General features: G+C 38.4%; 1 protein-coding gene across 7 annotated transcripts in view; it reads left to right on the top strand.

Moving 5' to 3' along the window:
* Window positions 1-247: 247 nt before the first annotated feature.
* Window positions 248-27,041, top strand: part of SREK1 (splicing regulatory glutamic acid and lysine rich protein 1) — a 41,290-nt gene continuing 14,496 nt past the window's right edge. The window contains exons 1-9 of one of the 7 annotated variants that reach the window (XM_075446922.1): window positions 11,002-11,029; window positions 11,107-11,135; window positions 13,821-18,527; window positions 18,817-18,932; window positions 20,299-20,463; window positions 21,522-21,700; window positions 22,305-22,435; window positions 23,913-24,027; window positions 26,604-26,723. In XM_075446922.1, coding sequence (XP_075303037.1) covers window positions 18,870-18,932; window positions 20,299-20,463; window positions 21,522-21,700; window positions 22,305-22,435; window positions 23,913-24,027; window positions 26,604-26,723 — 773 coding nt within the window. In that variant the 5' untranslated portion in view covers window positions 11,002-11,029; window positions 11,107-11,135; window positions 13,821-18,527; window positions 18,817-18,869. Of the gene's footprint in view, window positions 682-11,001; window positions 11,136-13,820; window positions 18,528-18,816; window positions 18,933-20,298; window positions 20,464-21,521; window positions 21,701-22,304; window positions 22,436-23,912; window positions 24,028-26,603; window positions 26,724-27,041 lie in introns of those variants that run through there. The other 6 variants (XM_075446927.1, XM_075446924.1, XM_075446923.1 and 3 more) reach the window with 6 other exon arrangements.

The following is a 27,041-nucleotide window of genomic DNA, read 5'->3' as shown; positions in this document are numbered from 1 at the left end:
TATCTGGGATGGATTCACAGTCAAGCGAGAACGAAACCGTCCACGAATCAGTCCATTACAACCCCCTCCCGTTCAGACGCGGCGAGGGCTTCAGGGGTTTGTTCCCCTGGGAACGGGACGGGAGGCCGGGGCGGGGGACGCCGCCGTTAACAGCCGGGGGGCGCGCGCGGCCCCGCGCCCCTTTCTAGGCGGGGCGGAGGCCCCGCACTGGTCCCGCCCTGGCAACGGCGGCCCGGCCCGCTCCCGGGACAGCGAGGACCGTTCCCCCGCGGCGCGGGCGGGAGTGCGGCCGGCGGGGGCCGGTCTGCGCGGGGCGGGGGCGCCCGGAAGCCCCGGGCGGCGGGAAGACGGGCCGGCCTCCCGGACACTCCGCCAGGGAGCAGTCGAGTCCGCCGCTAGAGCGCCCGCGCGCCAGGGCGCTCTGGCAGGCGCCGCGCACTCCTCTCCGTGGTCAGGCCCGCCTCTCCGGCTGCGTGTGGCACGGCCGCGAGCGGAGCGGAGCGGTCGCGCAGGGTGCGCCATGATGAACAGCGGAGGGATCGGGGTGCCGCTCGGCTTCCCCCTGGGCCCCACGTCCGTCATCCAGGTCACGAACCTGTCCTCGGCGGTGACCAGCGAGCAGATGCGGACGCTCTTCGGCTTCCTGGGAGATATCGAGGAGCTGCGCCTCTATCCCCCGGAGTAAGTGGGGCCTGCGCCGGCCTCCGGAGCGACGGAGACTGGGGCGGAGGAAGAGGCCTAGAGGGGCCGGGAGGGTGGAGGGAAGGGGAGAGGCAGAAGGCCCGAGACACCATCTTGAGTGCGGGCACCAGAGCCTCCTGCGCGGGGAAGGGGTCACGTGGTCCCTCCCCGTGGCATGGCAGGAGCGGTAGCGGAGAGGAGCTTCGCCCGAACTCAAGATGGCGGCGCCGGCCCGCGGAGGGGAGCAGCCGCGGCATCCCCGGAGCGGCGGGGTTTTGTGTTCTCGGGGCTGCGGCCGCCCGCTGGCGGGTGCCAGCACGGAGAGGTGGCCGAAGGCCTGGCGAGGAGCGGGCGCCTAGGCTGCCCCGCAGCGCTTCCCCCCACTTTCCCGAAACCTCCCTTTCCCTGGGCCGCCTTTTTCTTCTTTCGGGGTGAGCGGAGGAGGGTCGGGCCAGAGAGCCCCGGGCCTGCCCGGCTAGCTGCCAGGCCGCGCTGCTCGGTCGGTGCGTGCCGCCGGCACCAGCTCTTGAGTTTGGGGGTTTTTTTATGCCCCCCCCCCCCCCTTTTTTTTTTCCTTCGAAGGGCTCTATTCTCCGAGAAAGGGCCGCTCGAACGGAAGCCAAAATTGCTGTTCAGAGGGGTGGAAACCTGCCCTGCCTTGTGCTCGGAAATTTCACTGATAAGACGTGTGCAGTAAATGAAAGTTAATAACGGACCTGGCGTGTTTCTGTAAATTGTGGCTGATCTCATTACGCCGGCTGCATGCGAGGGTTGTGCTCAGATGGGTGATACCGAGGTTTGCAAAATAGCAATTTTGTTTCTCCCAAGCAGAGGATGAGTTGGACTTGATGATCTTAGAGGTCTTTTCCAACCTTAAGGATTCTATGATTCTGTAACAGAACAGAGAAGGAAAAGAAATATTTTTTTCTTAACACATCTGTTGTACTAGGAAGTGAATGACAGACGTGACCTTTCAGACCATTTATTTTTTCTTAAGAAATTAAGTAGCAATAGCAGAAAGGTGAGGAAGTCATTCACATCCACTTAATAGAAAGAGGACATTGAAACGAACAAAACTTGAATTGTTAAAAATAAATAGCCCAAAAAGTTAGCATTTATCCATTTTTGTATGTTAGTACGTTACATCTAAGAAGGTTTGAATGAGAACCATTCAGAAAAATTAAATGTGATTTTAAGTATAATAGGCATCCAGTCATTTAATGATATGCTTAAAACAGCCTTGCTGAGTTTTAAACACCTTTATAGGTTTATAATGATGTGGTTTTCTACAGTTTTACTTTGAACTTGTTCCACTCTTGCTTCTTAATACACTTAAGTTTTCTCCTAACCAAATATATTTTTTGTTACAGCTCTTGCTCTTATTTTTTCGCTAAGTTATATAACATATTTTAAGGCAAATAGACCCTTTCTTCACATTCATATGCAAATAATGTTTGTGCCTAGATGTAAAATTTTGCCAGTATGTATATACACATAAAATATTAAAATCCAGTACCATAGTAGGATTTGACTGGGAAATGTCAAGGTTATAATGCTGTAAACATCAGTTTTAAGCGATTAATTTAATTTTAAGAGACAGGATACGGGTTTGTGATAACTTGTTTTATTCTAGGTTTTATTTACCCTTTTTATGCATAATTTTTAGAAATATGGATTTCCTTGCCCTAGTAGTTATGGACATTTGACCTGACTTGCAAGTTATTACCTTATAAAAAAATGAAGCAATGACTCTAATGCCCTTCTTGTGAAGCAAAAAAAGACATGCTTCGTATTGACTCTCTGAAAAGATATTTGAATAATATTTGAATAATATTATGATACTTGAATAATATTATGATAAATTCATTGACAGGTTGGTTAGTGAACTACAGGTCTCATGGATATTACTACTGAACAACAAATACTAATATTCTCTTTTTAATGTATTTCGTGCTGAGGAATAAGAGGAAGGTGACATAGTAGCTTTCAGTCATCAGAAAGTATTTGTGTTACCTAAGTTAAGTAAAAACTTACTTTTTTATGAGCCTTTGTACAGAAATGCATAAAAAAATAAAGCAATCAGTTCTTGTTTCAAGAATAGTATACAGCGTAATATTAAAACAGTATGATCCTAACTTTATTAATAGATTAAGCAATGAGGTGAAATAAACTTACATGTTGCATTGTGTAGAATTGCAACCTGTTTTCTCTAATTCGGTATTGCAAATATTCACGTTGGTAAAAATGTTTTGTGTGTAAGTCATGCATGAGGTTACAGAGCAGAGTGAAGTTATGTTCTCTGGGCATAATTTCATGTATATATATATAAGAAAAGGTCATTCATGTTAAGGAAATTACTGTAATATTTGTAAGCCTTTCCTGAGCATGTTTATTTCTAATGGGTGTGAACTTCCAGTTTGTTGATGATGTGCACCAGTAAACAGAATATATATACAGACGTTTGTATACGTACATGCATACACATGCTTTATAAAGTGTATAAACTCCCTTTTCTCTATGATCTTTCCAAGCAGAAGTATAAATTATCCCTCACCCCATCCAAGCCAGTCATGTCTGTCAGCCTTCTATTTTTTCCCTTAATCTGCTCGTCTAATCCATGAAATCTGATTGTATTAAATACTCTTTTTTTAAATAACAAAACTACTTTTGTAATTGAAAGTAAATAGAATCACAGAATATCTCAAGTTGGAAGGGACCCATAACGATCATTGAGTCCAACTCCCTGCTCCTTGCAGGACTGTCTAAAACCAAACCATTTGACTAAGAGCGTTGTCCAGATGCTCCTTGAGCTCTGACAGGCTTGGTGACATGACCACTGCCCTGGGGAGCCTGTTCCAGAGACCAGCCACCCTCTCAGTGAAGAACCTTTTCCTAATGCCTGATCTGAACTTCACCTGACGCAACTTCATTCCATTTCCTCGTGTCCCATCACTGGTCACCAGAGAGAGGAGATCAGCAGCTCCCCCTCCGCTGCCTCCCATGAGGAAGTTGCAGGCTGTGATGAGGTCACGCCTCAGCCTTCTCCATTCCAAGATGAGCAAACCAAGTGACCTCCGCTGCTGCTCCTAAGTCTTGCCCTTGAGACCTTTCACCATCTTGGTTGCCCTCCTGTGTACACGCTTGAACTACTTGATGTCCTGCTAATACTGAGGCACCCAAAACTGCACACAGTGCTTGAGGTGGGGCTGCACCACTGCAGAGCAGAGTGGGCCAATCACCTCCCTCGACCGGCTGGCTGTGCCGTACTTGATGCACCCCAAGACATGGTTGGCTTTTTTGGCTGCCAGGGCACACTGCTGACTCCTTGCCACCAACCCAGACCACCAGATCTCTTTCTGCGGGGCTGCTCTCCAGCCTCTCTTCCCCCGGTTTGTATGTAAAACCAGGGTTACGCCGTCGTAGGTGGAGAATGTGGCACTTGTTAAATTTCATATGGTTTGTGATTGCCCAGCTCTCTGGTCTATCCAGATCTCTCTGCAAGGCCTTTCTACCCTTGAGGGAGTCCACAGCTCCCTCTAGCTTAGTATCAGCAGCAGACTTACTTAATGTACATTCTACTCCTGCGTCCGAATCATTTATAAAAATGTTTAAGAGTGCGGTCCCTAAAACTGAGCCCTGGGGAACCCCACTGGTGACTGGCCACCAGCGTGATGTAACCCCATTTACTATACCTCTTTGAGCCCAACCCGTCAGCCAATTGCTCACCCAACGTTTTATGGACTTGTCTGACTGTGTGCTGGACATTGTGTCCAGTGGGATACTGTGAGAGTCAGTATCAAAAGCTTTGCTAAAATCCAGAACCGCCACATCTCCTTGCTTCCCTAGTCAACTAGTTGGGTGACCTTGTCATAAGTGGATTTTAAATTGGTTAAGCAGGACTTTCCCCTCATGAACCCGTGCTGGCTATGGCCAATGACTGCGTTGTCTCTCAAGTGTTTTTCAGTACTCCCAGAATAACCTCTGTAATTTTACCAGGCATGGAAGCTAGGCTGCCAGGCCTGTGATTACCAGGGCCTTCCTTCTTGTCCTTCTTGGAAATCAGGACAACGTTTACCACCTTCCAGTTGACTAGGACCTCTCCAGACACCCAAGAAAACTGAAAATAATGGAGAGAGGTCCCACGATACAACTGCCCAGCTCTTTCAGTACCGTGAAGTGAAACCCATCAGGCCCTCTAGACTCATGTGCATCCAGCTGGAGCAGCAATTTTCAAACAAGTCTCATTCTGGTATTTGTGCATGAACTTGGTCAATGACATGGACTGTTTTGGAGCATTACTCTTGACAATTTAGTTTATTTTTGAAATACTTTTTCCCGTTGTTGGAAGATGCAGCTTTGGATGTTAGCTTTGGATTTTTTTTTTTTCTTAATTCTCTGATATTTTGCCGTGTCAGAGCAATCCAGGAGGATTGTAGAAGTGAATTTGATCAGCGGATCACTTCCACCTTATAGGAAATTCCTTTGATAGCAGTGTTCCACTCTTAATTCATTGTGCAGTACCCTACTACTGACTTGAATGAAAAAAGACAAGATTTTTGTCCTACTAGGAAGTGAGGATGATGTCTCTGGCACCTGTATGTTTTGTGCTTCAGTGACTGTAGAGCAAAGTACAGGGCTATGCTATGGTTGCCTGCACTAGCATTATTAGAGAGAAGAGTTCCTTTTTACACATTTTCTACATTTCTCCTGTCATTAACATGTACCTCAGTTTTGTAGGATGCAGCAGAGAATTTGTGTAAAAAAAACTAAAAGAAAGTGTCAGTTGCTGAATATAATCCCTTACAGATTATATTAAATAGAAGCATATTAATGCTAGTTTACTTAAAGTTCTTGTAAGCTTGCAAAATGTGGAGGGGAAGAGAGAGAAACCACCTCATTTTTTTAGCGCAGTAAATGAAATGTAGGCTCTTTAAGTATTGCCAGCAACCTTCCTGAACCCAGTGACTTTTCCCAGTGATTAATATCATAAGACCATGGTTTTAAAGTGGCAGTTTCTGTTAGGGTTCTTTCTTTTATATATCAAATTGATTGTGAGGACTTTTTTTAGGAATGTTTAGTTAAATCATGATATGCTTTTTGGTAGTTTGTCACTTCATGTTTTACCTTCATTGATCAAAGCCCTTCAGTTTCTTCAGTCACTGCTAATCAGACATCCCTTTAAGAAGGATGGATTTCATATCTGCCATGTTCCTGAAAGGCTGGTTCTCTGTGGGGAACTTTCTGTCTTGTATATTAGAGGCTTTCACACTTTATGCAGATGGCAGTAAATGGTACTTTATTGTTACTGTTATGCTCTGAAGAGGCTGTGTGAACTGCAGGTAGTCTGCCTCCAGATTCAGTATTGAAGGCATTGGAAACTCTTGGCGCTAAAGAATTTGTTTCCATACAGTCATCATCCCAATTTTAGCTACTTGTCAGTGAGGCTTCATTGGCACTGAAAGGAATATTTTTTTAGTTGAAAAACCATTAACATGAATCATCTTTCAGTGGGTCAGAGATACTTGTTACTGGTGGCTGTTATTTGTATTTACTTTTTTCTTTCAAATTTGACTTGATTATACAAATATATACTGTCCTGCTTTCTGGAAGACTTTCCACTGAAACGTTAATCTAAAAATTGAAAGCACCTATTTGTGGACCTTGAATAACATCATTAAATAAGTTTAAGTTATGTGGAGGTAGGAAAAGGTTTTGTTTTGGTTTTTAATCCACTCATTTCACTCTTAATTTGTATTTCATTATTAGATCTTAAAGAGACCAGCAGAGTTTATCTTTTATCATGCTGCAGCTATCTGCTCTATTGGCTTAACTTTGTTGGTCATGAGAGTCAAGAATTTGCAGAAGAAACCTAGACTTCATGAGACTTTTTTAACCGTTTCCTTGTAAGACTTGTCTTTTAAAGACTGCCATAGATGGCTTTTAGTGTTCAAAGATCCCTTTTATTCCACTTCATTCCCAAGCCTTTTGGTCATCTCTTCTTCCCTGTCCCATAAACAGAGCTTTAACCTTGAGAAGAAGGAAGTTCAGAGACCCTTTAAGAATTTGCTTTTTTTTTTCTAACCAGCTTTCTATGAAGGATGTTCAGAAATGAAAGTAAGGGACGATTGTAAAATCCTTTCAGAAACATGATTTCTGTGTAACTCAGCGCTTACTGAGGTTTTTGGAGTGGGAATACACAGAAGCCATGAAGGAGGTGGGAAGGAGGCCTCCTGCAGGCCTGTATGTGCAGAAGGTCTCTGGGAAACCACACGTGCATGATGATGCTGACGTTTAAGTATGAAGAACATGAGAGGGTATATACTGTGTTCCCTGCTCTGTAGAATATTCCCTGAAACTTTTGTCTCTGTTGTGCATTGCTTTTAACAGCCTAAAGTTAGTTACATTTAAATTTACGAAATGTGTTGTTCAAGAAAGTGTAAATTCGGTACCTTTCTGTTGGCTGTTTAAATAGACTTCTGCGAGAAGATGGAGTATGGCTTCTTTTTCTTACAGTTCTGAACAAGACTGAGACCAGTTTTTATAGATAACTTTCAGTTTGTAGTGGAGTTGAAATCTGAAGCCGGTTTGCAGGGTGTGACGGGCCTTTTGCCTTGGGTATGTGCTCCAGTATGCCAGCCAGTCATACAGCTGAGAGCTGTTTTTTTGCTTACTGGGAGACCAGTGACATCTGTAATCAAATTCTTAGTCCCAGTCACAATTTTGTGTTACACTTGTTACCCATTTGGAGCCTGTGTTTCAGAGAAGCCTTCAAAATTACATGTGTAGCGATAAGCCTTCAAATGTGGCTGTAAGAGGATTTTTGAGCACTTAAACATTGAAAAGCTGTATTGAGCAACAATGGGTTTTTGCAGAATGAGTTATTTGAAAGCAGGGATGCCCAAATTGTCTCCATTAGGTCTTGAAAGCCCTGCTGTGTAATACGGTTTGCTTCTGGATGGTCTGGAGTGGTCTTGGAGGCTAGAACACAAGTGTTTCTTAGATGTTGTTGTATCCTGCATTGACTGCAGTATAGATGAGGCCTTCGAGATAAAACACACACTCCTTATTTAAATGTGATCTGCACAATTATTCCATAACACTTTGACAAGTTATTAATTTCTATTGTCTCCTCTACCACCACCACCCTGAGAAAATCTGGACCCTCAGAGGAGTGTTTTGTGGCCTTTTATTAGATTTTTCACTGTAGCTTTCTGAATAGGTCATTCTTATGAAATGTTTGTGGTTGGTTGTTACTCTGTTGGGAGACGAATGTTACTGTCTCCCTACAAAGGAAAACAAAGATGGCAGAAACATCTGAACACTGGTTAGATACTTGTTTCCATTTTGAATTTTCTTGCTTTCCTAAAGAAACTGGATTATAGTAACCGTGAATCAGAGATATAGGCATTTTTTTGCATTGGTACTTTGTAACCCTAGGAAGAAAACTATGACTCTACCTCAATTCACTCTCAGAAAAGGTTAGCTGAAAAAAATGGAATAAAAGAAATTAAAAGAGAATGGGACTTTTCTGTTTTAAGAAAGACTTATGAAGACGCCTGCTGGAGAGGTTTAGGAGGCCCACTTCATATAAGGAAAGATCTTAATCACTGTGACACCTTTTAGAATTTTAGATCTTTCGGATCTTAATCATCTCCCTTGATGTAGGTGCAGCATTGGTGTGTTTTCAGCACATCTATTCTTTATAGAGAATTTCTCCTTCGTAACCTTCAGAAAACACTTTTTAGTGAGACTTATTTGTACAGCCTTGTTTGCAGCGGTGTTCAGATATTAATATTTTTTAACATTTTTCACATAGCTTTTGTGATTGAAATCCAGGAAAGATGGAGAGGGAGAATAATATAAAAAGTAGACTTGTCAAACCTGGCTCTACAGATGTTGATATTTTTGAGGATTATTTATGAGCCTGGAAATGCCTGAAACAGAATTATGTTCTTGAGTTAGCAATGAAAACAAAAAAGTGAAAAAAACGGAGTTGTTAGAAGTGCTCAGCAGTCTGGACTACAGCATCTTCAGTGAAGGGTTCAGCCATTTGGGTTGTAACACTGGCATATGTATTCAAAAACAAATGAGCAAACCCCAAACAACAACAACAACAAACCTGAAACACCCTCTCCTCCCACCCCTGCCTGCACAGACCCTCTTCCACCATACCGCTAACAAACCAAAACAAAGAAAAACATCCCTTGGCCATAAAAACCCCCCATCTTTGCAGTGAGTGAAGTCTGGCTCTTCAGGATATGTAAGACTAAACGTCTGCAAACATTTCTGCGGAGTACTGAGAAAGTCATAGTTCGCTGTCACCTCTGATGTTGGAAACTTCTGAACCAAGACCTTACAGGTGATTCAGAGCCATTCTACACAATTATTTCCTTCCTGAATGTGGAAACCTGAAACTGTGAAAACGTTGGCCACTACAAGCAAAATAAATGGGCAGAAGAAATGTAGTCATCTTGCAATGTTTTTCTAAATTGTATAGGGTTGACTTTTGTATTTACGTCTCTCCCACTCTCTGTTTATTTTTGCCTCCTCACTGTATCTGTTTTCACAGAGTTTTCCATTGTAAGTGTTTCTGAATGCCATTCTGAAGATGGCTGGCTCTCTAGATATTTTACCTGGGTGTTACCTTGCTAGTAATCAGACACCTAGCCAGTCTGCCTGCCTCAGACTAAGCTCTTCATTCATTAGAGCAATTAATATGATGAAGTAATGAAATAATGAAATACTAAAGACTAATTAGTTAATTGCATACAACAACTTTGTGAGTATCTGCTTGGACTTTGAGGGCCTGCAAGATGGGTCGGGCTAACCTTGAACTGCTTCTCGTACTTCCAGAAAGTTGACAAGTTGTCCCGGTTTCGACTGGATGGAGTTAATTTTCCTCCCAGCAGCTGCTGTGTTTTGGATTTACTACATTGCTATGAAATCAAGGACTTTTTCCAGTCTCCCATATTCAGCCAGTGAGCAGGTGTGCAGGAGCCGGGAGGGAGCAAGGCCAGGCAGGCAGCCCAGGATACCCAGTGGAAATATTCTGTACCATGGGCGGCACGCTCAGTGTGTGAATGGGGGTGGTCTGGGGCAGGGGGAAGTGGTCGGCTTTTCTCAGTTTCCATCGGTTTTCAAATGCGCTCTTTGCTGAGAGTTCAAACTTTTTTCAGGCTGCAAATCGATCGTTGAGTGGTGAGAAAAATTGTATTGTATATAGTTTGTTCGGCATATTTATTATTATCATTATTGTTATTAGTAGTAGCAGTATTTCCTTTGTTGTCTTATTAAACTGTATCTCAACCCATGAGTTTTCCCTTTTGTCTGTTTCTCTTGCCCTTTCTGCTGGAGGAAGGGAAGGGATGAGCGAGCAGCTGTCCAGTGCTTAGCTGCTGGCTGCTGGGTTAAACTACATCACACATGTATCTGTTTCAGTTGAGGAAGGGTCAGGATGAAACAGTTTGTATAGCTTATTTTCCGTGAGTTACTGCTTTGCTAGAAGACAGATGGTGGTTTCAAATGGAAATTGCTGGTGTTCCAGCAATATCCTACTTCATTCTCTCTTTGAAGATTTCACCTGTACTTCCTTCATATGAAGTAATAAACTGCTTCTATAAAGGTTACAAACCTTCACTAGGGAATACATTTTTGAAAGCAAAATTCTTTGGTTTTGATCAAGATTACAATGTTTACATGTTGTGCTTTCTGACATCTCTGTTGGCATACTTTCTAACGGAAAAGCAAATTACAAATTTTCTTCCTTCTTCTAGCTGAATAATGAATTCCTCCTGCCTCCTCCAGTGTTATCCCATACTACAGTATGCCAAAGTAAGGCAGATCATACAAAGAATTTTTGTTACATTAGTGAACTAAGACCTAACATTTGAAAGAACTCTCAAGAACTAGTTTTTCTTAATTCACAAAACTGCTTGTTTGACTTCCATAAACAAGGATTATTTGGAGGAAAAAAGATAAACTATAAATTATTTACTTGACAAATGTGTCAAGTAAATATTTTACTTACAATAGTAATTTGGAATGTACTGGTCAATGTTGTTTAGCAAGGTTATTAAACAAAGTTACCCTTGTTAATATGGGATTTTGGCTTCCGTAAGTTTCTATTAAAAAGGAGGAGGTGCTATACTATGCTTTTTCAGTGACACAGTAAGTAGGCAAATTAGTAAATGTCTTTACTCTTGCCTTTTGGCTAACTTTTCCTGGATGTCTAAAACCTATTTTTTATTAAGGAGTAATAGTTAAAAATATATGCATACAAGTATTTAATGTGACTAATTGTTTTTTCCTTTTATCTTGCAGCAACGCACCTCTTGCTTTTTCCTCCAAAGTATGTTATATTAAGTTTCGTGAAGCATCGAGTGTTGGTGTGGCCCAGCATCTAACTAACACGGTTTTTATTGACAGAGCTTTGATAGTTGTGCCCTGCGCAGAAGGTTGGTATTTTAGACATTCTTCTGTAATGTTGGTCTTTGTCATGTCTGCTAATTGTTTTAAGCTTTCCATGTAAGGATGTGGTGCTCTGTTGTTATTTTGTTTTATTTTATTGCTTTTTGAAAAAAAGTCTCGAAACAAAATGGCAAACTGAATGAAGAAACCCAATTATATAGATTTAGCTGAAATTCAGCATCATAAAAAAGTTGGATTTCAATTAGGATAGTTCAATTTTCCATAGTTATTATATATTTTGAGGGAAAAGAAGGTAAAATAGTTCCCTTCAATATGGTTTGGGTTCACAAGCTTGTTCTCACACAGAGTTCTCACTGAAGTCAATGGAGCATTGGAAAGATAAGGCAATTTCGTGGCACCGATAACATTCCAGTGTGGATCTTAATGTATTACCTTTGGTGTAGTTTTTTGGGTTTTTTGTTTGTTTTGGTTTTTTTTTTTGAAGATACTGATTATTTTTCCACTTTTTTAGACTGAATCCTGATTTTGTCTTGTAGACATGTGGCATATTTATTTGGCCATTTTAGATTCATCCAGCCTAAAATACTTTGCTTTCATGATGAGAATTACTGGTTGAATATAAATGTCTACCTGCTTGTTTAATAAAAAAAATGCAATTTTCATTTCTTGTTACTGTGCAAAAGATTACTTTGTGTGCCAAAAAAATGATTTCTTATGTGTACTGCTACTCCTTTTTGGTTTTAGATATACAGTGATCTGTACAGAATGCTTCCAGCATAAAAATATTTTTAATACTCTTAATAAAATAAAGTGCTTGGTGAATACTAAATTTGCAAGTGCTCCTTTAAGTAGCTTTGAGGCCATACTTTCACAGATGCGTTGAATACAAGGTAGCTCATATTATTAGTATAATATCCTAGATCTGAATACAGTTACGTGAAGCATGGCCCTACAGTAGGCATGTCGCTGGAGTTAGCTAGAGCCCCATTGACTTCATTGGGATCATTGTGGAAATGAGCATCTGCCCATTTGGTTCTGGACTTGCTGCCTCTTTGGACAGGAAACATTCCAGTTGGTGGGGTGAACCTAGTTTCACTTTGAACATGGTAGCTGTTTTGTCATGAAAAACAGTATTTAGAATGATTGAACCATAAACTGCAGCAAGTCCAGAAATACCTCCTGTTAACATAACTTCTGACTGCAAGAGTCAGGTTTTGGTTCAAACAGTACTGTTGACTTCTTGGAGTTTGTTAATGGTGGTCCCAGAGTACCATTTTTTGGCATGTTTACCACATCATGATCTGGAGATTAGTGCTGCTGTAATAATGGTCTGGGATGTTTCTAGCAAACTCTGACAAGTCTCAAAATTTCATAGACTCTACAAGTACTTTCAATAAAGGCTATATTAACCTATAATATACTGCCTGTTCTTGTAGCCTTCTTAGTAGGGGCATACGGCACACATATTTGTCTTTGTGAAACCTGGATTTGTAGTTGCTTTTATGCCTTGTTTTGGGGGCTTTTTGCTTTTATTTTTTGTACTTGTTCTTAAACCACAAAGAGGATATTGCTGTATCCACCTGAAGCTCTTTAAAGGCAAATGGGACCAAAGTCCTTATTATTGAAAAATTGCCCCTATATAGATGACTACAAATTATTCAGGTTCTTAGTTTTACGTTTCATCAAAAAGATCTTAACACTGGTTCAGTACTGCCAGAGAGGGAAGATTGCCGCCTAATGAATGAACAACACTTCCTGGTGTTTTTCTTGTGATGAGATCACTGCCTGACGTGATACGGCAACAGGCAGGTAAAGCTACATTTTCCTGTGTGTCTTGATGGTAGACAATGAATGGAAGGACAATAAAATCCAAGTTCTGACAAATCTTGTTCCAGCCCCATTTGTAGCTGACTTAGTAGGCATTTCTGAGAAAAGGCATTACAGAAAAATTGTCACTGTTGAAAATCATTCTGGACCCCGCAGAGATTTATGCATAATGAGGTGGATTGTGAGGTTGAAGTTTTTTTAATGTCAGAATGCTGTTTCCTTGTAACTTTCTAACATTTTAATGTATGAAGATGTGAATTTATACTGATTTTAGTTTCTGAGGAGTTTATTGTGTGGAATAAGTATGGCTTCGGAGACCACAGCGCAAGATTTTTTGTTCACTCTGTATCATGTGATGCATTACTAATGGAGTCAGTGGAGTGTATCACGGGCTTTAAAAATAGTGATGGCTATAGTCTACCAGGAGGTAAAATTATATCCTTGGCCAACAGTGCCAGTAATAAAACATTTCATGCGCCGCAACAAACATAGAGTAGAGGTAAAACGGAACTCTGAAAACTTCGTTTTAAAACCAGGATAAAATCTGAAATTTGGAGTGTATTTAAACAGTGGCAAATTAAGGGAGTATGGGAAGGGAATCACTACACTGTGAAAACGATGTTAATTTTGTGGCATGTAGTAAACAATTTAGCAAAAATTTAGCTGTGAATGAAGTAACATTATTAAGCTGTCAAAATATGACTTTTTGTGTGTGTATCAGTAGGTTTTTCTTTAAACATTATACTTTGAGAACACAAAGGTTGAAAGATAAACAAAGATGCCACCCTAATCTTTCTAAATTTTATGTCCACATCTGGTAGATGGATTTTGACTATTAATTTGGTTTTGTATGTTTTCTCTGTGTGATATTTGTGCATTATTAGATGACTAGACTGGCCAAGGCAGACCTGTTACACTTGCCTGAGTTAGGCATTGTTTGCCATGCCACTAAACCTGCCGCCAAGTGAAACCTTCATGGGGGAAATGAGATCGAAGTCTGGCCTGCTGAAGATGGACGCCCTGTCTCTGTTTTTATTTTATTTTGCTTTCTTTCCTTTGTTTCTTTTATTTTTATTTTTATTTTACTTTGTCCCTTTTTTTTTTTGTTCGTTAAATCTCTTTCCCTTGTACTTGTGAACTGGTACTTCAGTTCTGTAAAAATGGTGTTTTGTAAAGGGTTCACAGTGTTTCATTTTGAAGTTGACCTGAAGCTGCTTATGAATGGTGGATGGTATACACAGAATTTAGAATATGATTAATTTTTATGCTGTGAGTTATGGATAAATTTGATTTGGAATATGTTTAAGCATCTAAATTCAACAGATGACCACATTGTGTCAGAAGACAGGAGTAGTGAAAAATATATCAGTTTTAATATACATTCTTTCATATGTTATGCTTTATGAGTTTATCTTGGAAAAGGACAGTCGAAACTCGTACTGCTGGAGAAATTAACGTTACAGATTAAAGTCATGATCTCTGCTATTTTCCTCTTCTCAGCAGAGTAGTGTTATTTTAGGTTGCATGGTCTGTTTAAAAGAAATCTTACTATTTATGTCTAATATGAAGAGTTTAAAGTAATTATTTCTGAAATTGGACTTTCATGAATATTGAATGTCATGAAGTACTTGTTTGCTTCTAATGAAACCTTGCTCCCGTGAGGTCAGTGGCAGCAAGATTTCATCCTTCTGTTTTTGTAATTTTCAGAAAAAACTGTTTACCACTCATAAGTACAAACATAGCCTAAAGTTTTGGTTGGAATGTGTTATGTGAGGCACATTGTCTTTTAACACTGTTATTTGTGGGAAGATTGAATCAGTTCTCTGTGTGTGTGTATGTATGTGTACATTGCACTTTGACATGCTCCAGTGGTGGTTATTTCAAGAAGAGATTTTTTTTTTAACAAAAAAAAAGAAAAAAGAAAAAAAAGTGTCTTGGTCATCTCACAATCTCAGAAGCCCTGGCAGTTCACGCTGGAGTGATTGAAAAGGTTCTCATCCCTAAATTATGTGCTTGTGAAGCGGAAGCCCTGAAACAGAAGTGGTGGACCAGGTGGTGTGTCTAGTCCTCAGGCATTGCTCTTCTCTGCCAGCTGCATTAGGACCAATTGGTTTCAGTCTGGTAATGCATCAGACTGTGCACTACAGCTGGAAAGAGCTTTGCTTCATGATCTCTGTTGGATTTAATTATGGCAGGGAATTGCCAGTAGATGTAATCTCTTTAATTGCTGCTGCTAAATCCAATAAGAATCATGAATTGTATCACACAAATTATTTTATTTGTAAGTGTGCATTTTCCATTGATTTCAAATAGCAGGAAAATAAAAATTCCTTTAGTAATGCTTAGAGTAGATCTGAACTGTAAGTATTTTTAAAACAAGCAAACTTGTTTGTTGCAGAAGCAGTTTTGGGAGGAGCATTAACTGTGTAGTCTTAGTACAAAGAATAGGACATTAATTTCTTCTGAGCACTTGGAGGGGGGTAAAAATACTGTGATTAGTACTTGCTTAACGCAGATACTTCTGTTCAGCATTTAGCAAAATGGATTCTGGTGTGGACTAGGTTGACTAAGACTCCTAAGCACTTTGATGATACGAAAAAGTAATAATCATAACTGATGTTTAGGACAACTGTACATTTCCTAAGAAGCATAAGGTGTCTCTAGGCAGTGCAGAGCTAATCTACATCTGCTTCCAGATTCCTTTGCAAATTGAAGAATCAAATAAATGATCACAGAATCTGTAATTTACTAAACAGAAGAGCTTCTAAGAAATCCTTCTAAGGATGTGGTATAGATGAGGCATATGTATTTTGTCTGTTTCCCTAATTAGAAAATATCTTTACCTGCTTTCTATTAAGTTTTTACATACCATGAGTTTAAAAAATGAAATAATTAAAGTGTCCTAATTTATTGTGTCATAACCGACATGTTGTATTGTAACTTTATGGGTTTGTATTCCTTTTGTAAGTAAATTCATGGAGATAAAACTCCAAAACTTAAAGCCTGTAACTCATGAGGTTATTTGGCCTCCCATATTAATATGTTTTTCAAAACTATCTGAAGAACAGGGAAATAAATTTGCAAGGTATTTCAAGTTTTCTTTTTTCCCCCACAACAGTTTGTTTTCTATAGAATTGTTAAGAAGTTTGACCTGGTCTTAAAAACTGGAGAAGGATGTTCTGAAAGGACACTGATCTTTGAATATATAGACAAATTTTCAGGGTTCTGTCTGTAGCGATAGACCCTTTCTCATTCTTGAATAAAATAAATGAATCTTTGTTTGTGGCATGGAAATGACCAACTAGATTTTGTATTTATAATAAAATATTACATTGTTGAAGGACTGAAGTATTCTGGAAATAGTGCTGGTAACTTTAAAATTTAGTTATGCATGTTTTTTGTTCTTTGAACTGCTAGAATGGTGCACTTAACTGAAAGCATTCAGTGGATTCCTTGATAAACATTTGAGCAAATGAATAATTCCAGTTATTTCAGCAAGGCGACCCATATACTAAAAGTTCAGGCTTATATTTAAGTACCTTTCTGAACTTGACTTATTTTCTGTTTAGTTATGTGTCTAACTTGGTTCCTATTTAAAATGACTAAATGCCTAAGCATCTCTTAAGTTTACCTGGTTAAGTGTATGTTGAATTGGCTGTATGTAAGCACATACTTAAATTAGGCATATATTTATGTACGTTACTGACCAAGGATCTAAATTAGAATGCAGACACACCACTTCAGGAGCCATTTCTGCCATTGGATTTACCTGAGCCATGTCTGTTGATCCTGTAGAAAGCTGCATGAGTATCCAGTTAATGGTGAGATGCTAGCTGTTCAGGATAAGGTCTGGTTCATTAGTCATCTAAAAACACTTAAATATTTCGATTTTCAGAAGAACCACTACATAATTCTATGCCTAATTTGCATGCACAGCTGCTGGAACCGTATATTTGAAGGCCTGTTAGTAAGCTATGTATTAGGCAGGATGTGCAGCGAAGTAACTGATACTCACAAGCAGTCAGGCAAATCAGGTACACTTCTCATTGCATGCCTGATTTCAAAATGAGATCTGTAAAGAGTGCTGAACATTGTGATGATGACTCAGATTCATGCATGTTTTTTAAAAAACCCTGGAAGTCATTATTGCACAGTTAATTCCTAAGCGCTAATAATTTTCCTTTTTCTCCTTTAGATAGCAAAATCAAGTGGTTTGTTACATGTTAAGGAGCAAGGTGCCTCAAAATTTAACATAAATAACATAAAAGTAAATAGGAAGCATGAGAAAAGAATGGGTACTGTTACTTTATCTTTTCTATTCCACCCATACTACATATAAATTAAGTTTCATTTAGATTTGTTTTGTACTTTGGTCATATCCAACTGTAACCCAGTCCTTGCTGCAGATCTGTAAAACAGGTTTGCAACACTTTTTTCTTCTTTCTGTTTTTTAAAGTAGCATGTTTCTTGTGGGGTCTGTTGGAACTCGTATAGCTAAAACTGCACAGTGTTTTGAAATTTTCCTCATATTTTGCTTTTTGATAAGAACATAATATATTTTCATTTTTAAATCCTGAAGTTATAGGTTTTATAGTTAAGACATACACAGTTTGAACCAAAGCAGTAAAAGCTACTGGCACAGTATTTATATGTACCTTGACTTGTAAAACAATGTTTAAATAAAACCATTTACTTTAATAAAGTGCATGGTGTAATACCAAAGGGCTCAGTTGGGTAGCATATATATGATTATGCCAGTAATTCTGAATAGATCATAGATACCTAGTATAATTAGAACTTCTTTCTGTAATTTTTCAGTTTAGTGTTTAATGTTTCCACCAGTTTAAATCCCTTTGCATTTCAAATTAGTATGTACATTTAATTGTATTCATACTTGTTTAACTATTAAATCTTTTGATTTTTGAAGATTTTTGGGGGTTCCTGTAGCAGTCTTGATTGTGACTAACATTAAATGAAACCTGTGTTTAATTCAGATTATATATTACTTTAGCTTTTATCTTGACAGGGGGAATATAGTCAAGCTGAAATACTAGCAAATACACATTTTGGGAAAATACAGTTTGCTTAGCTTGTCGGTTATGATTTTCTTCAATTTCAGTAAATTTAAAGCTAATGCATCAAAGTTTCAGATAAACTGAGGTGACCTAGAGTGTGAGACAGTACAAATTTAAATTTTTCTGCCCTCCCCTCCTCCACCTCCAATTTCACTTGTAGTATGTATTGTATGGAGTCACAGAAGTTCAGTAGGTTTTATTTTATTTTTATTTATTTTTACATCCAAAGTACGTAACACCAGAGGAATTTAAAAAAGCACAAATTTCAGTTAGCACATACTTTGTTTTTCCTTTTTTTTTTTCTTTTACTGATTTGGTTATTTGCCATTTCTGGGGATTAAACTTTAAAAAATGTTCTTCTTTTCTGTATCTGATGTTCTGTGTGCTATTAGTGATGCAGCCAACACGAACGGTTGTCATGTGTAAAACAACTTTCGATCACCGCGAAAACACCGCCCTGGGAAAGCGTCCATGCTTGATATCGTTTGGTTCATGAACGTTAAGTTTCCAGTACAGGTGACCCATAGCTCAAAGTGTTAAATAATTGTATACATTATTCAGTTTTTAAAATAATAATCCATTAATGAGATTGCTAGTCTTTGAAGTTATGCTCACTTTTGTTTTTCCTAGTAGAGCAGGGTAAAAGGAAAAACTTAAATTCTTATTTGTTTCTTTGTAAGGATCTGGTAGATAGATTCATTGTTATTTATTACATTTTTAAATACAAGGGTAATTGTAAAATTATAGAAAGAGTAACATCTGTATATGGTCCAACACTGTGTAATGGTTTCATTTGCTTCTTCAGGTAAAATCCCAGATGAAGCCAAAGCCCTTTCTCTATTGGCACCTGCTCCTACTATGACAAGCCTGATGCCTGGTGCAGGGTTGCTTCCCATACCAACGCCAACCCCTTTGACTACAGTAAGTAAAATTCAGTCGCTGTTTGATTTCTGGCTTCTCCTATACTCATTAGCCTTTTCGGTGTTCAGAGAACAAGAACTATCTGATCCATGGTTGTTGTCCTGCTGTTGCTAGATCAGTGAAGGTTTAGCTGTAGTGCCTGTTTTGAGGGTAGATCACGAGATATGCAGCACTGCCTTTCCTGGATTCTTCTTTCAGGTTATCATTTTGAAAGATAGTGGGTAAATACTGTTTTTGGTTGTGTCCATTTTAATTGTTGTCATTCCCTAGACCTATTAATTTGTTCCAGTGGCAGTGCTATCCACCTCCTCAAAATTTGTTACAACATAGTGGCTACATTGACACAGTTCTTCGGAATGTTAAAATGCTGCATTAGAGTGGTTTTACTTGCTGTCTCTACAGCAGGACTTTTGACTGTTTGCCTAACAATGTTTTCACGACAAAAAGCATAGAAGCTAGCTGCTGCTACTTCTGCTCAGTTCCCTTTTGGTTCTGTAAGCCTTTCTCGACATCAGCAGGCTGCTGTGACCTATTCAGGGAAAATTTCAAGTTAAAATACATTAGTTTTAGCTTGGAAAATTTGTTTGCTGGAAAGGCAGTTGCTGTTTGGGTGGAGAAGATGAAATTCAAACCAGGAACTCAGCAGACCAATTTGGTAGTGATTTTTAAGTGACTTTTTTTCAGACCATTCCCCAGGAAAGGTGTCAATTCCCAGTCCCAAAAATCAGAGCTGTATTGTTCTCATTCTCTAGGAATTGGTGGTGTTTGTAGGGAAAGAACTTAGACTTAATATCCTTTGCATTTCAACTGTAATTAATCTTGCCTTAAGTGATAGGTACCTTATCTGTCCCTTTGATGGAGTGATACCTATTACAGAACAAATCGGCCCTCGGCACTGCAATTTCCTTTTTTCCCTGGCTGGACAAGGGCTCAGCAGTTCCTCATATACTCCTAATACTTGTTGTGACAGAAAAATAAGTATATTAGCAGTGTCTGAAGGCATCTTACTGAATTTGGTTGACTGTAGGCGTTAGAACTATGCTTTACAAATAAAAGCATATAAGCATTAGAAATATGCTTATAAGCCTGTATGTTTTCTGACTGATATGCTGCGTCCCTGGCCAGACCTCTTTGATAAGATGTTAGCTGATAGCACACAGAAAATCTTAACTATGGAAGGTTATTTATGTTCTAGATTTTATATTCTGTAAGAAAAGTGCTCAGCTGGGACCTAGAGGTTTAAAGTAGTGCCTATATTAATTAGATTTATTTATACAGAAATGCACAAGGCAGGCAAGTATTAACAAGTGGAGTGTTTCCCACCAATGCTTGGTTGCAAAGCATGTTCTGTGTTTGTGTTTTCTAGCTTGGTGTTTCACTTGGCACTTTGGGGGCTATACCAGCAGCAGCATTGGATCCTAACATTACAGCACTGGGAGAAATACCACAACCACCAATTATGGGGAATGTGGATCCATCAAAAATTGATGAAATCAGGAGAACAGTCTATGTTGGAAATTTGAATTCCCAGGTAGCTTTTTTTTTTGTATAATGGAATTACTAATGGAAATACTAATGGAAGGTGTAGAGTTGTAATTTATTAATTCTAATCTTACTTGTTAAAAAGTTTTGATTAGTTGATAACAATAGAATTTAAACAAATTTTTTTTTTTTTTTTTTTTTTTTTTTTGTTACTAGTGATATTTCAAATTTTGAATGCTCCTGTGCCAATCAAATCAGACCAGACTGTGGAATTCATTTTGTCAGGATACCAGAAAAATCACACTGCAGCTGAATTCAAGAAGCATAGTTGTGATTGTGTGTGTTGATCAAATGTCCAGCTGGGTTGTGTTAGTTGAGCAATGCCTCAGAAGTCATGAGATCATGTTAGCTGTGCCACACAATACCATGCAGTTGCTAAAGTACAGTAAGATGGAATTATGTGTCCTAGTGGAAGCTGCAAAACTAGCATAAATATACTACAGGAAAATTATGTCTGTCAGAAATACGATTTTTCAGCAACTGGTTGAGTTAATTGAAAAATTATTTGCTTTTGACTGATGTCAATGTAAGTGTTTTATTTTGGGGGTTTTTGACTGCCAAAGGAGCTAGTAGGGTGTAAAAGTGCTATTAATCATGATGATATAAAACAAGCTGGAAACTAGTAGAAAAGCACATAAAAACTAAGTTTTATAATATTGTTTGTATTTTTGTTTTTGGTTTTGGTTTTTTTTTTTTATGGATTAAAATTCACAGTCAATAGCTTGAACACAGGTGTGTAAGGAAATTCCTCATCAGTTATTTCAAATGAGTTGCCTGAAAAGTGCAAAATCCTGTGCAAATGTTTTTTTAACTGGTTGTAGGACTTCAGTGTTTGTGGTTGCATTATTTTAAATTGTATATTCTTTAGAGTAATGGAAGAAAAAAATACCTGTCTTTCTTAAAGCGTAACATTACCAAATTCGTGTTGCCTGTGTAATAATGTTGCGATGTCTTTCCAAAATCTGTGGCTCTTAGATTACCTGATATATTGGAGAAGTGGTTTTCATTATATATTTTACTTCAGCTGAGCTCTTTGACTCTTTCTAGACTACAACAGCAGATCAGCTGCTTGAATTCTTTAAGCAAGTTGGAGAAGTCAAATTTGTGCGAATGGCAGGTGATGAGACGCAGCCGACACGATTTGCTTTTGTGGAATTTGCAGACCAAAATTCTGTTCCTCGAGCTCTTGCCTTTAATGGAGTTATGTTTGGAGACAGGCCACTGAAGTAAGAGATTAAGTATCCAGAAGACTATTATATGAGAGATTTCTTTGTGTTCTTATACATTTATGACTCTGATGTGCAGGAAACTGCTGTGACGAGTATTTTTTCAATATAGGGACCTATTGTTAGCAAACTAGAACATTTTTATAAACTGCTATTTCAAGGCTGGGCATAGCTTTCTCTGAGAAGAACGTGGATGGCGTTGAGTAAAATATATTTAATCTTGAGTTAGTGGAAGCTAGAATAGTGAAAGAATCTGCAAAGTCCTTAGTACTGATTAATCTTTCTATATGATATATATGTAATTAGCAGGCCTTAATGTAGAGATTTGATCTTAAATAGAGAAATAGATTCCTAGACTTTTACTAGATAATATTTTAACACAGAAATGTTGTGCCACCTTTATTAAAAAGTGGTAAGATTTGAAAGCAAGAAGAGACATTTCAGATACTTAGAACAGATGAGTGTTAGGACAAATCTATAGTTTTGCTGAACTTTGAAGTTTTTAGTCATACATGGAAGTTGAGGTGTTTTCCTTTCTTAGTTGGTTTGCATTTTTCCTTTTCAAGTGTTTGGGAGTTAAAGGTTTTATTTTTCCCTAATTTAGAATAAATCACTCCAATAATGCAATAGTGAAGCCTCCTGAAATGACACCACAAGCTGCTGCCAAGGAACTGGAAGAAGTGATGAAGAGAGTAAGGGAAGCCCAGTCTTTCATATCTGCTGCTATTGAGCCAGGTAGGTATATTATGTTCATTACCTAACAGACATATTCTGTGTGTACCTTGGTACATGTTTTCAAACACACAAAAAGGGTACTCAAAGGTCAACAATATGTGTTGGAAAAAGAAGAAAATAATCAAAATTGTGTTCATGCAACAAAGCAGTGGAATGAAGCTGACTTTTTATTTCATCATGTCTTGTTTTCAGTTTCTTTTTCACTGAATCTTTTCAAAAATACAAAGTTAATGCTAAATTATTAGTTAATGTTGGTGCTTTTCTAAGTTCAAAGTACTTACAGACTTTTAAAAGAAAATGCGTTATATTTTATTTTGTTCTCCTCTAGCACCCATTAAGGCCATAGTTTCATGATCAGTGGGAGCTAGCATGGTTCTGAAAGTAGTAATATTATGCTTTCCTTACCTGCAGCAAGTTGATTTTGTCCTTGTGCTCTTTTTCATGCTGGCTCAAAACTGTGCACCCTCATAGCAAATGGGATCAGAGAATGAATCTGGGATAAAATTTCACATGTGGTAAAGGACTTTTTTTCATCCCAGTTGGTTCCCTGATTCCTGTTAATACTGAAATGCCAAGTCAAGGAGGAAGGTGTTGTGGGTTGAGAGATTAGACGAGACGTTTCAGTGCTGATTTATACTGATTTAAACTGACTGCAAAATCACAGCATAAAAAAATTCACAACTTATTAAGCTTGGAGTTGAGATCCTGCTTTTTCTTTTCATCAGCAAGATTTTGTCATTCTTCTAACAAACCCAGACTTTGCCTTACATAGGTTAGATATTGTGGAGTCTTGAGTGTTTTTTTCAGGGGGGTGAGTGAGTATTTTCTGTTGTTTTTTAGGATTGGGAGAAAAATAGCTCTAACATTTCCTCAATGCTAAGCAGCAGAATAACAATCCTTTACAGTCTGAAGCAAAGACTGGTGGGGTGATTGTTAAGGTTTCTGTTGACTTCCTGGCCTTTGGATCAAATTTTTCACCGTGTTCTCTCCATCCCTTCCTCCTGCAAAACAATGTTTGAGGAGTAAAACTTCTATATTTGTACAGTGGTTGAAATATATAAAAAGTATAGAAAGTAATAATTATTATTTACACTTTATGCTTGCTTTCAGAATTATGCCCTCTAAATTTACCCTATTCTTCTCAGGTGATTTTAAAAAAGAGTAATTATATTAAATAATAGACCAAGAGGAGAACATGTTGTGATCTTGTGCATTGTGGCAGCGACATAAATCCCATTCCTAATAGAGCTAGCTGTTTATAATTATCTGATTTATGTGTACTGCTGCAGGATGGCTGCACTCAACGAGTATGTGCAATGACTTTCTTGGATGTTTCTGAAGGATATTTGCAAAGAAGGAAGATGTGCAAAGAGTAGGCCCCTTGCACTATATGTGGTACATTCCACTTGTGCCAGATTGTTAACTGGAATCTTTAAATGTTCTGAGCTTACACTGCAAAGTGGTTTTTTCCTCTCAGAGTCTGGAAAGAGCAGTGAAAGAAAAGGCGGTCGATCTCGTTCCCATTCTCGTTCAGAATCCAGGTCTAGCTCAAAATCCCGATCTAGAAGGAAAAGATCACACTCGAAGCACAGGTAGGTGGGGTTTTTATTTTGGACTAAGAGATCATACTGGGTTTTTTTGAGTGGTGGGGGTGGTTACTGAGATTTCTTACAGAGTTTTAAGATAGGTATCCCTGTAGAGAAGTTAACTCTTATCAGAGTTCACAAGGAATATTGTCTCTGAACAAATACTCTTTCCCTCTAAAGGCAAAGTGTTTTCAGGATTACTTTCAGGTAAAACACACTAGAAGGCACTCTCTGTGCCATGTAGCATATCCATTTCTATGGTTTCATGGTAATTTTAGTGTCATGTAGCATAATATCATTTTGTGACCTGTGTTTTAAAAAGAAATAGTTACCTGTATTTTGTGGATCAAACACATGGTTTACCGTTAACACCCTGAGCAGATAGGCTGGGTGGTTTTGCTAGTAGAAAGTCCCTGAAGTCCTTAACTTCTGAACATCTAGTTAACAGATGCAGTATTTTTATTTACTGTAGTGTAAATGTAAAGCTGTCGTTTTTAAAAGCAGAAGAAAAAGGCTTTAAGGGAAGTTTTTCAGTCTTCAGATTTTGTTTGCTTTACTAAATTTGTTCAGTTCTGAAACAGGCTTTGGAACATGGGAGGCAAAAAAATTATTAGATCACCCTTAAAGTATACCCATTAAGATTTTTTCCAGGATGAAACAGTCTTGCTATATGAGACTTACAAACGCTTCTTGAAATGGTTTAGGTTCTTTCAATGTTGGGAGTATCTTCTGAGCATTTATGTAATTAATCTAAAAATATTTGGCAAAGTTAAGTATATATATAAAACAGACATTAAGAAGGTGTTTGATAGGTTACACTTTAAAAAGGTGGGTGTTACAATTGTTACAGCAACAGCTCTGTTGCATCCTTTCATGCATTGTCTGCTAACGAGGCAACTAGAATTCTTTTAGATACAGAAAAGCTGGCCAGATGGATTTATCAATTACACTACCAAACAAATATAAGTGCAGGCTTCAGTTTTGCAATAGCAAGACACCACGCTACGTGTTATCTAATGACATAAAAATATTAGGTATCTTTCTAATGCAAGAAGAATCATTTGGTCACTTCCTTACTGCATGCTTCTCTGCTGCTTCTCTAACTCAGGACATAACTGCAATACAAGCTTTGTTTTGTATAACACTGCAGTAATCTCAATATTATTTTGTATCAACACAAACCAAATTGACTTTGGAACATAAACTTGCATTTTTTCACTTGTGGAAAGCCTGTGCTTTAAACAATCGTTGATGGTTATATTTTGTTGTTTGTTGTTTGTTTGTTAGTTTTTTGAATGGTTTACCAATGCTACTGTCAGTTTTGAGAACATGCTGAAAAAAAGGCCAGTCTGGCTGGCTGAGGCAATTTCATCCCTAAAAATAAGCTATCCTTACCACTTCCCAGTTTTACTGTTTTATAAAACACTTAAAATGTTTTTATCTCTATGATACAAAATTTATTCAAGGTCTTATTTTGACTCAGTTCTAATTCATTTACCCTGTAGTTAGTTTGTATTTCTGTGTTGAGAAGCAGAGGAAAGCGGTAGGTAAAAGATGGTTGCCTCTTCTCTTCGTATGTATTAGTCTGCGTGTCTTGAGCAGCTTAAGATAGATGGAGCTGGTATTTTTGGTACCTCCCTGTTCTTTGGGATTTATTGAGTAATATACGTGGCCTTTCTGTCTTTGGTAAGTTAAACTTCCTGGTAACTCAGTCTCTCAGGCAAAGTATCCAGGGATGTGGTTTTTTGAAACTTGTTTTTCAAATTCAGATTCTTACTTTTGCTTTCCCAGGGTGTATGATCTTCCAAATATAGGGAATACTTTTGAAAAAAAGAATATAGTAATTTTAAAAAGTCTTATTTTCTTCATCAAATCTGTGACTCTACTATATATGTTTATTGGAAGACTTTAACTGGATTTTTATCAGAGTATCTGCACATTATTTGCATTCCTTATTTATCATATGGTAAATGTTTATTCCTTTCCTTGAGAATTCTTAGAATTGAAATCCACATCAACAAATCCTTTCAAATGAAAAGGTAACTTGACTGAATACTGAACCACAGATGGTGTGTGTGGTTTTTTTGGTTTGGTTTGGTTTTTTAAAGTTCATTTAAATTGTAAGGCTGCAAAACAAAGCAAAAAGACACCAGTTAAATCCCCATCTTTCTGTGGTGACCAAAGCTGCAGTAGGTGACTGGGCCTGGAAAACAAGCAAAATGTAACTTACTATTTTTACAAGCTGCTAGAAAGTATCTGTAGTAGATTTTATGCACTGTATTTTACTAAGGACAGCTACCCTAACATGATATGAATTTATATTTTCCAGAATGTTCATGGGGGTTATTACGAAACAGGAGTATTACTTAAATAATGTATTGTTTTCAAAGGAGAAAATGTGCGCCTGGTGAAGCATAAAATGTTTTATTTGCAACATTTGCGATATATTACTGAGGTGTAACTCTTTATATAATTTTATGTAATGAGGCAAGATGTATGGGGTTTTCACTTTGTTAGTTGACCTAATTTTTATTTCAATACTGAAGTATTAAAGTATTTTTCTTCTGGCATTGTTCATACAGAAGTAGATCTGGCAATAGATCACTCTCAAGACACAAGGACAGACGCAGATCCAGAAGTCCCCTGAAAAAACGGTCTAGATCTAGGGAAAGGCGGAAATCGAGAAGTCGCTCTCACTCTCGGTGAGTTCCTTTGCTAAGAAATGGTACTGTTCTTCTTAGCACAGAGTTTTTGAAAAAAATTGAACAAACCTTTTAGGTGATGGTAAACGGCGGAATCTCTAAATGCCTAAGCCTGTCCCAGGGCTTTTGTCTGTGGGACAGAAGACTAGAAAGTAGATTTTAATGCTAAGTGTACTGGTTTTGGCTGGGATTAAGTTAATTTTCTTCATAGTTGCTCGTATGGTGTCTGTGGGCCTTAAACCACCACACTGACTTACCTAAACTTTGATAGTCTAGTCTACATTTATACCAACATGCAAGCTGACCGAAAATAGGTAA

Source organism: Opisthocomus hoazin, chromosome Z, assembly GCF_030867145.1.
Source record: "Opisthocomus hoazin isolate bOpiHoa1 chromosome Z, bOpiHoa1.hap1, whole genome shotgun sequence".
In the NCBI taxonomy this organism is placed as follows: Eukaryota; Metazoa; Chordata; class Aves; order Opisthocomiformes; family Opisthocomidae; genus Opisthocomus; species Opisthocomus hoazin.
This window is presented reverse-complemented; position numbering and strand designations above follow the sequence as displayed.